The sequence below is a fragment of the Formica exsecta genome, unplaced genomic scaffold (assembly GCF_003651465.1).
Source record: "Formica exsecta isolate Colony F162 unplaced genomic scaffold, ASM365146v1 scaffold47, whole genome shotgun sequence".
Lineage (NCBI taxonomy): Eukaryota > Metazoa > Arthropoda > Insecta > Hymenoptera > Formicidae > Formica > Formica exsecta.
Genome location: NW_021851936.1, coordinates 571,077 through 588,902, shown reverse-complemented (window position 1 = coordinate 588,902; position 17,826 = coordinate 571,077). Strand labels below are relative to the sequence as shown.

At 29.6% G+C, this 17,826-nt stretch overlaps 4 protein-coding genes and 1 pseudogene across 4 annotated transcripts; all 5 read left to right on the top strand.

Moving 5' to 3' along the window:
• The first annotated feature begins 981 nt into the window (after positions 1–981).
• Positions 982–3,295, top strand: LOC115241224 (odorant receptor Or2-like). Its single transcript, XM_029816878.1, has 4 exons — positions 982–1,912; positions 2,180–2,279; positions 2,502–2,621; positions 2,694–3,295. The coding sequence occupies exons 1-4, from the start codon at positions 1,464–1,466 to the stop codon at positions 2,856–2,858; spliced, it is 834 nt and encodes a 277-aa protein (XP_029672738.1). The 5' UTR covers positions 982–1,463; the 3' UTR covers positions 2,859–3,295.
• A 1,047-nt stretch (positions 3,296–4,342) lies between these two features.
• Positions 4,343–7,962, top strand: LOC115241129 (odorant receptor 43a-like). Its single transcript, XM_029816688.1, has 7 exons — positions 4,343–4,363; positions 4,620–4,887; positions 5,177–5,645; positions 5,960–6,059; positions 6,290–6,406; positions 6,520–6,675; positions 7,799–7,962. The coding sequence occupies exons 1-7, from the start codon at positions 4,343–4,345 to the stop codon at positions 7,850–7,852; spliced, it is 1,185 nt and encodes a 394-aa protein (XP_029672548.1). The 3' UTR covers positions 7,853–7,962.
• Positions 7,963–10,567: 2,605 nt separating this feature from the next.
• Positions 10,568–11,692, top strand: LOC115241126 (odorant receptor 23a-like). The gene is made up of 3 exons (XM_029816687.1): positions 10,568–10,927; positions 11,305–11,460; positions 11,627–11,692. The coding sequence occupies exons 1-3, from the start codon at positions 10,808–10,810 to the stop codon at positions 11,690–11,692; spliced, it is 342 nt and encodes a 113-aa protein (XP_029672547.1). The 5' UTR covers positions 10,568–10,807.
• Positions 11,693–12,680: 988 nt separating this feature from the next.
• Positions 12,681–14,648, top strand: LOC115241215 (odorant receptor Or2-like). Its single transcript, XM_029816869.1, has 5 exons — positions 12,681–13,148; positions 13,296–13,395; positions 13,505–13,624; positions 13,852–14,007; positions 14,263–14,648. Exons 1-5 carry the CDS (start codon positions 12,703–12,705, stop codon positions 14,314–14,316), a joined length of 876 nt encoding a protein of 291 aa, XP_029672729.1. The 5' UTR covers positions 12,681–12,702; the 3' UTR covers positions 14,317–14,648.
• A 3,130-nt stretch (positions 14,649–17,778) lies between these two features.
• The window catches only part of LOC115241211, a 7,785-nt pseudogene continuing 7,737 nt past the window's right edge, over positions 17,779–17,826 (top strand).

The following is a 17,826-nucleotide window of genomic DNA, read 5'->3' as shown; positions in this document are numbered from 1 at the left end:
ATTGAATTGTTGAATTGCTGTGAGATATATGTCCTGTAAATATTTCGTCAAAACTCTATAAAATCGTTGCACATAAAACAGCAAAATGATGAATAAATAAATATATATGTATATTGAATTGCTGTGAGATATATGTCCTGTAAATATTTCGTCAAAACTCTATAAAATCGTTGCACATAAAACAGCAAAATGACATAATTATGAATAAATAATTTTATATACATCAACAATGGACAAACTGTAGAATTACAAGTAATATTAAATTACACGTCTTCCTTCATTAAAATAATCGGCTATGATCATTCTATGTGACTGACGTTACACACACGGAATTGTAAATCGATTATTAGCGCGTGGGAACGTAACATGCGTTCACACGCATAGTATTGCACCATTCGTCTTTTATATGTATAGTTCGCATATTTTTTTGGCGACTATATCGAACTTCGGGCAAGTGAAGAAGAAAAAGTCTTCTGAATATTCAATGCATTTTACCTTCACGCTTTTAAGAAATTTTATGAGCATGCGCGACGAATGCTCTCGGTTGAATAGGAGGTGACTTCGTCGCTTGAAGCAAGGACAGACGCCAGTCTTTAGATGGCATTCAACATGGATAGTTCAAAATATTCTGGATACAAAGGTGCCTCACATCGTGATTATTACGGTGCAACAGTGAACAAATTTTGCAAACAATGTTTATTTATTTATCACATTTGTTTAAATCTCTAAACTGGAATTATATTTGCACATCATTTTCTATCGTGAAGGAATCATTATTACTAACGGAATTTCAGCATTTATGCTCTTCATAGAGATGTCATTTATATATCAATTTTTAACAATACATCATTGACCTTTTTATAACATAGTTTTCTATATTTTTTATTATTATTTAAAACTTCCTTAATTGTATATGCAAGAAAATTAACATTTTAATATTTTATTCTTTTTTGCTACACATTTTATAAATTTACTTGATGACCTGTATATCTGAATTTAAGATTAACTGTGTGCATGAAGAGAGCTCCGACTTAGTAAAATCTCTACAGGTAGATTTTGAACGGGCAGTGAAGCTAAATCGTATCGGTTTAGAATTGATGGGACTGTGGCCTAAGACCACACGACAAAACTCTCGAGAAAAGTTAATGTGTAACTTACGCGTGCTCGTCATATTTCTCGTGATAACAACCGGCATTCTCATTCCCGCCATACATTCGTTGATAATAACTCACTCGGATCTCATGCAAGTGGTTGATAACTTACAAGTTACCGTGCCGACTGTCAACTGCGCAATAAAAATCGTGATCTTTTGGTGGAAGAAGGAAGGTAGACTCCTAACTTTAAATGGATTTTTCTCATACAGTGACGTTTATATAGTGAGTTTAATTTAATAAAACTATTCATAAAGTTTTGTTATTCCTATTAAATATTTTATCTTCGAAGCTATCGCAAAGATAATAAACATGATGACGGAGGATTGGCTAAAATCTAAAAGCACGAAAGAGAGAAACGCGATGGTGAGAAGAGCTGAAATCGCGCGCGTAATTATCGCGCTCGCGTATTTTCTTATGGGATTGGCATACATCTTTGTTATCGTTCTGCCAATTTTTGGAATCTCCATAAGATACCTGACGAATATTACCGATCCAGGCAGACCGATGCCGATACAGACCCATTATATGTATGACGTAACGAAAACCCCGCAATACGAGTTGACGTATATCGCGCATTCCATTTCTTTCTTCATCGCTGTCACGTGTTATGTGGGAATCGATAATTTTTTTGGGCTGATTGTGTTTCATATCTGCGGTCAGTTGGACATCCTCAGGTATCGTCTCCTTTGCACGGATAAATTCGCAAATTTTCACACAATTTTAAAGAGCTGTGTGATGGATCACATGCGATTGCTGAGGTATTTTTCTTTTCTCGTGTCATTTTTGCATTTTCTCCTCTTAAAGTAATTTTGTTATATAGTATTGGTATAATAATTGTTTGGCAAAGAGATTCTTTTTTTCTATTCCAAAGAATGATCGCATACAAAACTATTTAATCTTTTTATTTTCCAAAATTTTTATTTTGCTTTAATTTAAAGTAAAGTTGTAGCTTTCTCAGCTATTTTAGTCATTTAACTTGTGTGATTATAATCTGCAATAAATATAATTAACATGTTACTTTATAGGGCCATTGCAATTGTAGAAGATATATATAATGTAATACTCTTGACATTATTTCTATGTTTTGGTATCTTATTCGCATTCTATGGATTTCTTATAATTAGCGTGAGTGCCTAAAAATAATTTTTTGAGTTTTTCTATGTAATTTACATATATATGTTATAATATATATTCTTAATAACAAAATAAAGAATATATATATTGAAAATATTGTATAGGCAATATGCAAATATTATGGGATTGAGAACGATATTTATGTAAATGCAATTTTTTAAACTTATGTATCAATATGTATAAATTATGTTTTTTATGTCGCGCTTTAATCAGTTGCTTACAAAAGGGAATGATGTATCGATCACTCGCTTGGCATATCTCATAAGCAATGTAATTAATATATTTGCTCATATGTGCCTTCACTGCGCTATCGGTGAGATTCTAATGGCCCAAGTAAGTTGAACTTTTTCAGTTATGAAACATAATGATTATAATACTCAAGAGAGATTTTTTAATATTTTTAAGTGCGATAGAATTTATTACGCAGTCTACAATCAAGAGTGGTATATTTTGGAATCAAATGAAGCGCGAGATTTGATTCCTGTAATAATTAAAAGCAGAAAGCCAGTTTATCTCACCGCGGGGAAGATCTTTCCCATAACAATGGCTACATTTTGCAGTGTAAGATAGACTAAGTTTCAGTTAAAGGAATCAAGGTTGATACAATTATATATCATTTTGCAATAAAAATTAAATTATAATATATTTACTTAATGCTTTATATGCAATTTTGTCTTCACTGACTTTTGTTATAAATGTACTAGCCGATGAATTAAAAATTTTTATTAATTATTGATAAAAAAATATACAAAAATAGCAAGATTACTTTTATAAAGTTACAATAAGGATATTATTTGAACAAATCATTTTTGTATCAAGATATTCTGGTGACATTTATATATATTGTCAAGGAACACTATTATGATATATTTTATCTTTCAGCTAATAAAGACATCGGCTGGTTACGTATCTGTTCTACTATGTCAGTTTGAAGATTGAGATATATACAAAGTGATTCTGATATTACGAAGTAAATTGTAAATTATAAATATATATATAATTGAAGAATACATATATATTAATACATAAATTTAAGTAACAATTTTTATTAAAAACGGAGAAACAAATTTAATATATAACACAATTATTTAATCATTATAAGATAATTATTTTTATATATTTTATAAATTTTGATTAAGGTGTTACATTCAGCACGATATTCACGTGCTATGAGAGAAAAATATACTGAAAAATATAAAATAAATAAACACAATACGTGTAGAAATATAAAAAATTTAAACTAAAGAATAAAAATAACAGAAATATTAGAAAATCATTTGTATAATAAAATTGAATTAAAAACCGCGATGAAATATTTTATTGTTAAATGTTGTCTCACATTCATTAAAAGCGGCGCATACGTAAATACGTATACACTTTTCATTTCTAATATTACATATGTAAGAATAATTAAAATATACTGGGTTTAATAAATAAATTGCTAATATGTGAAAAGAGATACAATTTCCTTCAAATATGATTTTCTATCTCATGTTAACTTACCGGTCGCTGAAGATAATTTTTGACACACATTTTGCATAGACTGTCGATCATGACAGAATTGTACGGAGTATCTGAAAGTGCGTGAGAATGTAACAGATGTGCATATTCCTATCAAATACTCGTCCATAAGTACGTAATTTTTTGTTTTTTGTTCGTCGACTATTTTAGCCGATCGCGTAAGAGAAAGTGAGAGACAGAACACAAGAAAATCTGTTTAATATTTAATAAGCCATATCGTTTCCCTCGTGCTCTTAAAAACTTTATTCCATGCGTGACGAATGTTTTTACTGAATGCGAGGTAACATCGGTGCATGCAAAAGACACAACCGTCAGTCTTTATCTAGCATTCGATATGGATGATACAAATTATTCGGGATATAAAGGTGTCTAATATTACAATTGTCGCAAATACGATTAGAAGCACTTATGTTTTGGGAGCAATGCGTTTTTATCAACGTTAATAAGTTATACGTGTTATAGAAAGAGAGAGAGAGAGAGCTATTCTCGAATTTTTCGAGTTTGTGCTTTATTCTTTGCAAATAATTAACAAAATGTCAGCATTATTGCACTTTGTAATATGTTGCTGGTTATTCATATTTTGAACGATTAAACAATCTATTATGTGTAATTCTAATTATTATCTATTATTATTTAAACAATTTTCAAATTTTTACACATTTCAGTTAACTAGTTCGGATTGTTTATTTATTCTTCCCTTAATAATTGTCCCCCACTTAAATATTAATGCCTAATGTCGAACAAAATATTGAAGTTTAAACTTAAATCATTTGTTTTACAAAAGAATTTGACTTATCAAAATCGTTATAGGAAGACTTCGAATGGGCAGTGAAATTGAATCGTATAAGTTTGGAATTGATTGGTCTCTGGCCTAAATTAGAACAAAACTATCGAGAGAAAGTAATGTGTAATTTACGCGTATTTATTACGTTTCTGGCATTTTGGTTATTAATTCCCGCTATACATTCGTTAATCAGGATTCATTCAAATATTATGCTAACAATAGATAATTTACAATATACTTTACCGCTGCTTAGCAGCATTGTGCGACTTATAATATTCTGGTGGAAGAAAGAAGGTAAACATATAATGTAATGTGAGTTATTATATAACACTTGTATTGTATATAAAGTGTCCCATTTATCTTATGCACTTCAAATAATTTTTGTTCTTGGATTCATATTAAAAAATATTTTAAATAAAAGCTTATAATATTATAAAAGATTTATATTGTTCTTGAAATTTCTTAAAGAAGATTTTACAGATTTTTGAAAGTTTATAATTAACAGAAAGAGAGTCTCTCTTTTAGTATGATAGAAATATTCATAAATTTGTTGTTTCTATTAAAACTTCCAATATTTTTTAAGCTCTTGTAACAATTGTAAATATGATTGCGGAAGATTGGTTAAAATCGAAAAGTCTATACGAAAGGAACGTGATGATTAAATGGGCGCAACGTGCACGTATAATTGTTATATGCGCATTCTTGGTAATGGGGATAGCATGCATAAGTCTCGTCAGTACGACTATTTTTGGAAAATCGATGAGATTGACGCCGAATATCACTGATCCAGGCAAACCATTGCTTTTACAAAGCTATTATCTTTACGACATAACGAAGAGACCGCAGTATGAAATTACATTAATTTTCCAAATAATATCTGTCTTCATCGTTATTATCCCTTATACAGGAGTAGACACTTTTCTTGGACTGCTGGTGTTTCATATCTGCGGTCAGTTAGATATTCTGAAAAATCATCTTGTACATTTACATGAATACAAAAATTTTCCTGACATATTGAAAGACAGCGTGGTGTGCCATATTCGATTGCTCAGGTATCGTATCTTTTGTGTTTGTTATATATGTTGTGTGTTTGTTATATGCTGTATATTTGTTACAATTTGGAAGAAAATTATCAAAAATCGTGTATGTGTGTGTATGTGTACATATAGTTATATAAGTATCACCTAAAAATATATTAAAATTTATAATTTTTGATATATTTATATTTTAAAATAAAGATATATTATTTATAGATAAACACATAGATAAAGATAGTTTATTAAATCCTATTTTTTTTGTATTTGCAATATAATTTAAATTAATACTATCAAAAAATGTACCTAATATATATGTAAAACTATTACAGAGCCGTTGATATTGTAGAAGATGCGTATAATATTATACTCTTGGTACTCTTACTATATTTTGCTATACTTTTCGCATTTCAAGGATTCCTACTAGTTAGTGTAAGTGGTACAAGAAATTTGTGAGTATTTGATTTTTGTATTTCTATGTTTATAATTTTTAATAATATTTTATAGTGCTTATAAGAATTAGTGTCATGTATCGTTTATGTATCAATATAAGAATACTCTATACACACTTTAATAGGAAATTTTGGATAATAGTATAAAAATTATATCTTTTCACGCCTAACTAGATTAATTATGATTTAAAATATATTAATTATGATTAGCTATTTGACGAGGAAAATATACCGACCATCCGTCTGTCAATTCTTCTCATCGGCATTACAAATATATTCATTCATATGTCTCTTTATTGCGCCATAGGCGAAGTACTAATGACTCGAGTAAGTTTATTTATTAACTCGCATATTGCGAGCACACAAATATATAAAACAATTTATGTTAATCATGAAGAGTGATTACACGCAAGTATAAATATTCCTTTAATATTTTAAAGTACGATGCAATTCATTACGCGCTTTACAATAATGAATGGTATTTTCTGGACTCGAAGGAAGCAAAAGACCTAATCCTTTTTATGATTAAAACCAGTGTACCAGTATATTTCACTGCTGGGAAACTATTTCCCATGACAATTGCCATGTTTTGCAGTGTAAGATATTAATACATTACAAGCTATAATTTTAGCACCAGTATATTACATCGTGTAGCACCAGTATTACATTAGTATTACAATTGCACATATTTAATTGTTGTGATATTTAAAATTTTTGCAATTTATTGATAATTTACATTATTAACTTTTTTATACATTAAGGTGATGCCGGACCGTCCTGTTTTACCGGCCATAATAATTTACTTTGCAGACCATACTCTATACACACTTTAATAGGAAATTTTGGATAATAGTATAAAAATTATATCTTTTCACGCCTAACTAGATTAATTATGATTTAAAATATATTAATTATGATTAGCTATTTGACGAGGAAAATATACCGACCATCCGTCTGTCAATTCTTCTCATCGGCATTACAAATATATTCATTCATATGTCTCTTTATTGCGCCATAGGCGAAGTACTAATGACTCGAGTAAGTTTATTTATTAACTCGCATATTGCGAGCACACAAATATATAAAACAATTTATGTTAATCATGAAGAGTGATTACACGCAAGTATAAATATTCCTTTAATATTTTAAAGTACGATGCAATTCATTACGCGCTTTACAATAATGAATGGTATTTTCTGGACTCGAAGGAAGCGAAAGACCTAATCCTTTTTATGATTAAAACCAGTGTACCAGTATATTTCACTGCTGGGAAACTATTTCCCATGACAATTGCCATGTTTTGCAGTGTAAGATATTAATACATTACAAGCTATAATTTTAGCACCAGTATATTACATCGTGTAGCACCAGTATTACATTAGTATTACAATTGCACATATTTAATTGTTGTGATATTTAAAATTTTTGCAATTTATTGATAATTTACATTAATAACTTTTTTATACATTAATTTGATTTTATTATGCATATAAGTATGTTTTAATTATAATTACTGAATATAAAAACAACAGAAATTAAATTTTTTTTCAATTTTATATTTCAAAAGACTAAATATTTCACCTATATGTGTATAAATTGAGTTTTATTTATAAAGATATTTGTTAAAAAATAAACAATTAATATGTTGTTTTACAATACTTCTTATTTACATTTTTAATTTTATACTGATTTCATGCAAACATCATAAATATTTTTCAGCTATTAAAAACGTCAGTCAGTTATATATCCTTTCTGCTTACGACGAGAAATTAACCAAAAATGGGAAAAAAGAGTAAAATGATTTGTTCTTAATAGAGTTGTTAAAATGCAATCATTTAAAAAATCTATGTATATCAAATTTATTCTTTAATAAATATATAATTTCCTAATATTGTATATTTTTATAAAATGTACAATAAATATTTTGTTGGGCAAAAGATGAGAACGGACGCACCAATTACATATTTAGATATATCGTTCATAGAGATATATCTTGCATTGTATACTTGTAAAAAAGAAGTGTAAAATAATCTCAGGACATAGAAAATAATCTACGAATAGAATTAGTTCAAATATTAATACAAAAATGATACAGAAATATAATAAAGTTATGTAAAAGAAATCGTTAATTATCTAAAGAAAAATCCGTTTTTTAATAGTTTTTCAAAATCTGTTATTTTATTTAATTATTAAATAATTGAAATTTAAAGTTCTCATAAGCATTTTGNATTATAAAGTATATTTATATACATTATTATATATAATGTATATTATGTATTAACAAATGTTATAAAACGTAAGTTGTCATAAGTGACATCAAAACGAAGACTCGGTGTATGTTAATGTAATTTTTGTTAATATGTTAAAGCTATTTTCTTTTCTTATTTTATTAAATTTATTAATCAGAGATAATGTGATACGACATATTATTGTACGTACGATGTATGACATATGATGTGTGAAGATATTATGATAGATGTATGATGTATATCTCTGATATTTCTTTCCCTCCCTTTCTCTTTCGTCTTATAGCATTAAAGCATATACTCTAAATAGCGTCAATCGATTACAAAAAAGTGAGGAGTATCTATGTACCCTTATATAAGTTTTTTTATGGTGGGTAGTTCGTTGAACGAGTGGAAAAACGAGGGGCGTTTCGTATATTTAATTCAGCTCCTCGCAAGTCGCGATCGTCTCGCAAAATTGTGAGACAATTTTTTCCCGCATGCGTGATAAATTCGCTGACTAAAATAGGTGACTTCGTTTCGTGAAGATAGAGCGGCCGCTAGTCTCTAGATAACGCTCGACATGGACACTTCGAACAGTTTGGGATACCGAGGTGCTTATTAGTATCGACTTGTCGCGATTAGCACGGCTCTTTTTTTGTGATATTTTTATTAGTGTGACATGCGTGTGTAATCGCGATCGTAGTTCGTGTTAGATATGCATTTTATATCGTTCTGCAAGAATCAACACACTGTCCCTTTCCTAGTGTTTTTCTTTTTATAGCAATGTTTTAATCAATTATTGTCGGCCTTCTTTTCTCTTTATCAATGTCTTTTGAAACAGGTAGATTTCGAATGGGCGGTGAAGCTAAACCGTTTCAGTTTAAGGCTAATCGGACTCTGGCCTAAGACGAAATACAACGTTCAAGAAATGTCAATGTACAATTTCCGTCCTCTAATCATTGTCCTAATGCTAATAATCAACGTTCTGATTCCCTCCATACATTCGCTGATAAAAATTCGTACGAATATTATGCTGCTAATTGACAATTTGCAATTTACTCTGCCGGCTATCACCTGCGCCATTAGGATCATAATTTTCTGGTGGAAGGAGGAAGGTAAAAATAAGCATAAAATCTCGAAAAGATTATGGTAAACACTACAAATTGTATATGAATCTTATTTCGATAATTTTTCAAAAAAGCAAGATACAAAAACAGAATTTGATATTTAATTTTTTTTAAGAATGGCACATCTTAAAAAGATTGAATTCAAAAAGACATTTAAAAAAATATAATTTAATATAATTTCAATATCAAATTTAAAAAATGTCTGGTTTTTTATTACTAAGAATGAAAAAAAATATTATTTCTAAAATCATAAGAAAACTAAATTGTTATTTTCTCGAAATTTTGACATAGATTAATTAGTAAGATAATTTTCTGTATACTTTCTAAAAAACTTCGACTATTTTTTTCTAAAAAAAAACCTACATATTTTTTTATATGTTGCATAGCTATCTTCCAAATTAGTATCCTGATTTGATAAAAGTATCGTTTCAGTATCGTCTCTCAATAATTTTCCCCAGCTTTAATCATTTTTTTCTATTATTATTAATATATTTTCTTTAAGTTTCGAAATTTCTTTTTATTCCTCTCAAAGGCAAAAAATCACCCTTCTTTAACATTGTCCTTTCGTCCCTTTCAAAGCTATTATATGGGTGTTAAACATGGTCGCCGAGGATTGGCTGAAACTGAAAAGCGAGCAGGAGCGAGACACGATGATCAGGAGAGCGCAGACCGCGCGTATAATTATCACGTGCGGATACGGCGCGATGATGATAGCCTTTGTCTTAGTCGCCGTTTTGCCTATTTGCGGGATTTCGATGAGATATCTGACGAACATCACCGATACGGGCAGGTTGCTGCCGTTGCAGACGTATCACGTTTACGATGTGATGAGGAGCCCGCAATACGAATTGACGTTCGTCCTTCAGATAATTTCTATGTTTTTCGCCATCATGTCCTATACCGGTATCGATAATTTTCTCGGGCTACTGGTGTTCCATATCTGCGGTCAATTGGAGATTCTAAGAAATCGTATCGAGCATGTGAACAAAATCGATTTTCACAACATGCTGAGAAGCAACGTGGAAGACCACACACGGTTACTTAGGTACTTAATGTCTTGTGCATAAGCTTTTATATATGTCATTCTCTTTTTCAAAAAAAAATTTATTTTCACAAAAATTGCGTTGATCGTCTCATGATTATTTATATATAAATTTCACTAAAGAAAAATTAACTCCAAATTAATCAGAGGATCTATTATTAAAAGCACATGTCTGATGGTTTTAAAAAACCCTGTATAATATCATATTATAATGTGTAAACCGTTCTTAATATACATATATATCAATATAATATATTATATATATACTTACATATGTCCAATATATATATACCTAAATATATACATACAATATATCTTTATGTATGACTAGATGCTCGCAGACGGACGTCGCTTATCGATCTCTTACTTGGCATATATTATATCTGTAGTTGTCAACACGTTCGGTCACATGTGCTTGTATTGCGCTGTCGGTGAACTGTTAGCAGCACAGGTAAATTTAATATCTTTTAATTCCTACTACACACATATACATATATGTATATACACATACAGTTGTTGTATTTCTAATATAATTATAAATTGTAATAAAATTTCTCTAAGATCCCGATATAATATATTTTCTTTCAAATAAATTTAGCTTTAATTTTAAAAACATTAAATTTATATATTACAGAAACAAATTTGAGCATAATTTTTATACATAAATTATTTAGAAAAAAATTCTGTTTATATTTAATATTTAAATGCATGCTTTATAATTCAATTGGATGTTATATATGTTATGTTTATAATTTAATAAATTTAATAAATTGTATTAGATACAATTTAAACCATTATTGACTTGTACGTATCTTTTACGATTATAAGTGCGACCAAATCCATTACGCTGCATATTGCAATAAATGGTATACTCTGGATTCAAAATATGCGCGGAATTTGATTCTTCTAATGGCAAAGACCGATAGACCATTTTATCTTAACGTTGGTAAAGTATTTCCCTTGACAATGGCTACGTTTTGCAATGTAAGTTACCTTAAATCTCAATTTTATAATTTCGGTATGTGAACGATATTTTTTACAAGACTCGCCCATGATATTTTTTAGCCATTTTTTTTACTTCTTGATGTTTTTTATGCTTGCACATATCTTATTTCACATTGTTACCAATATATGTATATATCTCTTTTAGCTAATAAAAACATCAGCCGGTTATATATCCGTTTTGCTTACAACAAGAAATCAATCGAGATCTTGAAACAAATCCGAATTGTATATCTATATATTCCTGCTTCGATATTACGTGCAAATTAATACATTATGTTCCTCGAAGTAATAGTAAATGTTCCCTATGAAGTAATAGTTAATTTAAAACAGTCAATTAATTAACTTTATATGACAGCTTTGAAATGTACTTACAGACGCAGAACATTAGAGAGAAGCGAAAAGAACTAACTAAGCAAAAGAATCAATTTAGCAAAAGAAGAATTAAATACTCAATTTACTTATATAAACTTATACGTTTAAATTAATTTTGTATTTTAGTAGTAGATTCACACACACATACACACAGTCACGGTAATACATGATAAGAGAATACTTATTTCGATGATAAATTCAATAGTCATAATAATCAGTTCATAATAATTGTCAAAATGTTGAAAACAATAATTGTTTATTTTACGAATATCTTAAAATCATTGAATTTCAATATCATAAAATTATTGAAAACATTTGACGTATATCTTGAAAATATATTAAAAGCATATTTATATTATTTATACAATTAGAACGTGTAACAGTGTTATAATTATAGGTAGTCCATTGCTATAATTACATTCAGCTTTTACATCAATCAAGATAGATAAAAGAAAAATGAAGATGTTATATATATAAATATATTATTATTTCTAAAATCATAAGAAAACTAAATTGTTATTTTCTCGAAATTTTGACGTAGATTAATTAGTAAGATAATTTTCTGTATACTTTCTAAAAAACTTCGACTATTTTTTTCTAAAAAAAAACCTACATATTTTTTTATATGTTGCATAGCTATCTTCCAAATTAGTATCCTGATTTGATAAAAGTATCGTTTCAGTATCGTCTCTCAATAATTTTCCCCAGCTTTAATCATTTTTTTCTATTATTATTAATATATTTTCTTTAAGTTTCGAAATTTCTTTTTATTCCTCTCAAAGGCAAAAAATCACCCTTCTTTAACATTGTCCTTTCGTCCCTTTCAAAGCTATTATATGGGTGTTAAACATGGTCGCCGAGGATTGGCTGAAACTGAAAAGCGAGCAGGAGCGAGACACGATGATCAGGAGAGCGCAGACCGCGCGTATAATTATCACGTGCGGATACGGCGCGATGATGATAGCCTTTGTCTTAGTCGCCGTTTTGCCTATTTGCGGGATTTCGATGAGATATCTGACGAACATCACCGATACGGGCAGGTTGCTGCCGTTGCAGACGTATCACGTTTACGATGTGATGAGGAGCCCGCAATACGAATTAACGTTCGTCCTTCAGATAATTTCTATGTTTTTCGCCATCATGTCCTATACCGGTATCGATAATTTTCTCGGGCTACTGGTGTTCCATATCTGCGGTCAATTGGAGATTCTAAGAAATCGTATCGAGCATGTGGACAAAATCGATTTTCACAACATGCTGAGAAGCAACGTGGAAGACCACACACGGTTACTTAGGTACTTAATGTCTTGTGCCATAAGCTTTTATATTGTCATTCTCTTTTTTTATATTAATTAGATCATAAAAAAAATGCATGTCATATATAATATTATTAAAATTATTATCTCTCCATTAGTATTTTGGTCTGAGATATTTTTTTTCAGAGCCATTGCCGTTATAGAAGATACATTTAATATAATGCTTCTTGTACTATTTTTATATTTTGGTATACTTTTTGCTTGTTACGGATTCTTGATAATGAGCGTAAGTGATATTTTTTGATATAAGACGTTCATAAAGACATTTTTAGGATCTTTTAAGCGCGTATTGTCTCGGTTAGTACAAAAATTGCACTTTATTTATGTCGTCTTAGTTAATAGAGAAAGGTAACGATATATTGATCAGCCACTTGGTGTACGAAGTATGCATTGTTATCAACACGTTCGGTCACATGTGCCTTTATTGCGCCGTAGGAGAAATTCTAGTAATTCAGGTAAAAATTACTTATACTACGAGATTGATTTTTGTTTCAATGATATCCACGATGTTTACGAGTCCAAAAAGTTTCGACGAAAAAAATTTTTATACGTCTCAGACATCATTATTATATAAATTATATGTTGTCAATATGTTAATTGTAAAGTGGACACAATTGCAAGAAATTTTATAATCTAAATTAATATTTTGTGTAATAATAAACGAATTTCCGATAATTTTCAGTGCGATCGAATCCATTACGCTGTGTACAATTACAAATGGTACATTCTAGATCCAAAGAACGCGAGAGGCTTAATCCTCTTGATGATTAAAAGCAGTAAACCAATCTATCTCACCGCCGGCAAAGTATTCCCTATGACAATGGCTACATTTTGTAACGTAAGTTATCGAAAATACATTATATATTATGATTATAAATCATAACTTTTTTTAATACACACAATTTATTGTCGTTAGACACAATGATGGTATATCGTATCTTGATCATATAAAATTCGTCTCTTTTAATATAAAAAACTTAAGGATTGTGAAAAATTGTCGTTTTTAATTTATTTTAATTAAAAAAAAAGAGAGAATATTTATTTTAATTATTCTTTGTATATTTACTTATATGTTGTTGTACGTAACTTTCAGCTAATAAAAACGTCAGCCAGTTATATATCTGTCCTCCTTACAACAAAAAGTTAATTAAAAATTTAAAAGTTTAAAATAGATTCAAATTACTTCTGATGTTATATAATTAGCAATAGATGGATTTTGCAACTAGTAATAAACAGGTGAATATTAATTTCTACAGAATAATTATATTTAGACATACGATTAATAATATTTATGTTCAAATAAAATAAATTATATACAAAAAAAAATCTTCTAAGCTTATAAGAAGAACTGTAGCCAATATCTACATAAGCTGTTTTTTCAATATGTATTAAGATATTCCAATGGGGAAGTATTACTTATTTTGTTACATCTCAATATTGAGAAAACAATTGTAAACTATTGATATAAAGTATAAAGAGTAGAAGACTTGATTCACGCAAAGTATAAAATAAACTAGAATATATGAAGGCTTAAAATTATTTTGTGCATCAAGTTATAATAATTTGATGAAACTTTTTTCTCTCGAAAAATTGATGTTCTTTTTATATATAATTTGAATGATGCTTACACATATAAAAAATATATATGTATGATTACTTCACATTTACGAAGCAACAAAAATATCGATTTAATTCACTTTGTAGATATATGTATTTACAGAATATCGAAGAAGGGTGCGAATTTTTTCATCTGCAACAAAAAAGATCAGAAATATTTCAAAATATTTTACATTTTATCGATAGATTCAGACAAAATAAATGCGGCAAGTAAATGCAATAATTAATATAAAATCAATACGTGCTTATTGTTTATATAACATTTATTATAAATTGATTAAAGAGTAATAATTATATATCAATTGTACTATATGCAATAGAAAGTAGTAGAAAGATCTATTCTCGTCGCAATTATACCGATTTGTTCTACTTATCGCACTGAAAGCAATATTCTACACACAGTTCATCGCTCATTACTATAAGTTGAGCCTATAGTTAAGACACATCACTGAAAATCGATTATTATCGTGTGCGTGAGAATGCAACAAGTGTGCTATGCATCGCGTGAGCGCGCAGGTACTTATTTTCTTCGAGACTACTTTATTCAACTCGAACATTGTCGCACGAGGGACACGATAAAGAGCGTTTTAGAATTTTTAAAACCCTCCGTTGTACGCGTCGATTCGTTTCGTGCTCTCAAGAATTTTTATTATAAAGTATCTATAGTTAAGACTACACACAATGCTCATCGATTACGAATGCGTGAGACCGTAAGTAGTGCATCTACGCAGGGGTCTACAAGTAAGGTATTTAAAACCAGTTATTATGTCATTTTTTATTCATGAATACCTTCAACGTTGTTACATGGAAAAACTTGGCGAACACAACAAGGGGTGTTTAGTACCTCTAAAATCCGTCTTTATGCACGTTGATCGTGCTCACACTGTCAAAGGTTTTTTTTTTCATATATACACAGTTATGTCTTGCTGAATAGAAGTTAACGTTGTTTCATGATGGGGAGATAAACGTCAGTCTATAGACCACGTCCAACATGAAAGCTTCAAAATATTCCGCGTACCAAGGTGCTTCTCATTGTAAATATATCATAATTGATTATTGTCAAGTTAAAATTAGATAAAAGCTATACTTTATCGAATAAAATAAAAAAGTAAGATACTTTTATCACATATATGTTGGTGCATAATAAAAGTATTTTCAAAAATATTTTTTAATAATTGTATTATAATATATGATTTTATTTATAAGAGTGCAAATAATTACTCGCATATTATTTATATTTTTAATATTCTAATTTTTTATTATATTGCAATACATGCATTGAAAACGATAAATTTGTTTAATCGATAAATCAATTAATACGACGCTTACAATTAATCGTCTTTACTTGTAAATTTTTAATGCAATTTACTGAAACTTCCGTAACAGATAGATTTCGAATGGGCAGTGAGGCTGAATCGATTTAGTCTAAAATTAATCGGGCTTTGGCCTAACTGCGTGCAAACTACATGGGAGAAACACATGTGCAATTTATGCACGCTTCTCGTTTTCCTAACGGTATCAACGGTTATTGTGATTCCCGCTCTACATTCTCTCATGAGGATTCATTCGGACATCATGCTGGTTATAGACAATCTACAGTTCACTCTACCGATAACTATCTGCATGATAAAAATCGTGATTTTTTGGTGGAAGAAAGAGGGTAGATGCAATTAAACAAGTTTGATCTTATTAAATAAAATAAAATATTTCACGTAATATATCTATATGTATGTGTGCGTGTGTATGTATGCGTGCGTGCGTGCGTGCGTGCGTATATGTCTCTTATACGCTATAATAACCACTTTTTATTTACAGCGCAAAGTTCAAAATTTTAAATGGAAATAAACACTTACTCATTTATATCAAATTTTGAAAAGTATAATAAGATGGTATTGGTTTTATACAATGTAACAATATTAATCGCAATATTTTATATTCTTATGTTTATTCTTTTTATAATCATATTTGTCAATAAATTAATTGTAAATATATAAGGTACTCCGTAATATACTCCGAAACCCATTTGAGGATGAATTTAGTATATGAATTTGTGGAGGCATATGTTTATATATATATAAACATTTTTATTATTTTATTGACATAAGACAATGTCATCTATTCGGTGTAAGCAACAATTACCACACGAAAACAATAGAACTCCGCCATGCAGTAACTTAATACCATCTATGAAAATCGGGCACGAACTTATGCAATCATCCAATATATATATATATTATATATAGTTTAATAAAAATGTAGAGTTTTAATATATATAGCTACATATTGATAATATTAATATGTATGAAAAACACCTTATTACATGCAAGTTCTCAAATATATTACCTTGTTGAAGAATGAAAATGTCTTCTTCCGCACTATGCGGAATAAATCTACAGATAATAGCATGATTAAACACACACACATATAACTACAGATGTATAGTAATATAATATATAAGCGAGATCTCTCCAGAAATTGTGCCAATAACACGATTTCCATCGCTATAGTAAAGAAGAAAACTACGGTAATACTTTATATATTTTTGAAACAATTTCCCCTGCAAAATCGAAAATGTATGTCCAAGAGCATGCGTGAGATATAACGGGTGTACGTACCTCGTGTACGTGTATCGTGTACATGTGTTGTACTCGCCCCTGCGGTTAGGACGATCACTCACCTGTTATTATACCCACGTTTTTTTTTCACACATACTTGGTACATTATTTTCCGCCGCGATCACCCACCTGTTATTATATCCAAGTTTTTCTTCATGCATACTCGATACATCGTTTCCCACCGAAGGGACATAAACGAGGGATGCTCGGAATATTTAAAGAAGCTTATGGTAAGTGGTCTGGTCGTTCACCAGACAATAAAAAAGTAGGTATAGACCCGGACATATAAAAAAGATGCGTGCATGCGCGTTGCCGAATAGGAGGTGACTTTATTTCATGATAAAGAGACAGAGGCCAGTCTCTAGATAACGCGCAACATGAGAACTTCAAAGGAAACGGAATATGAAGGTGCCGTTGTTATCGTT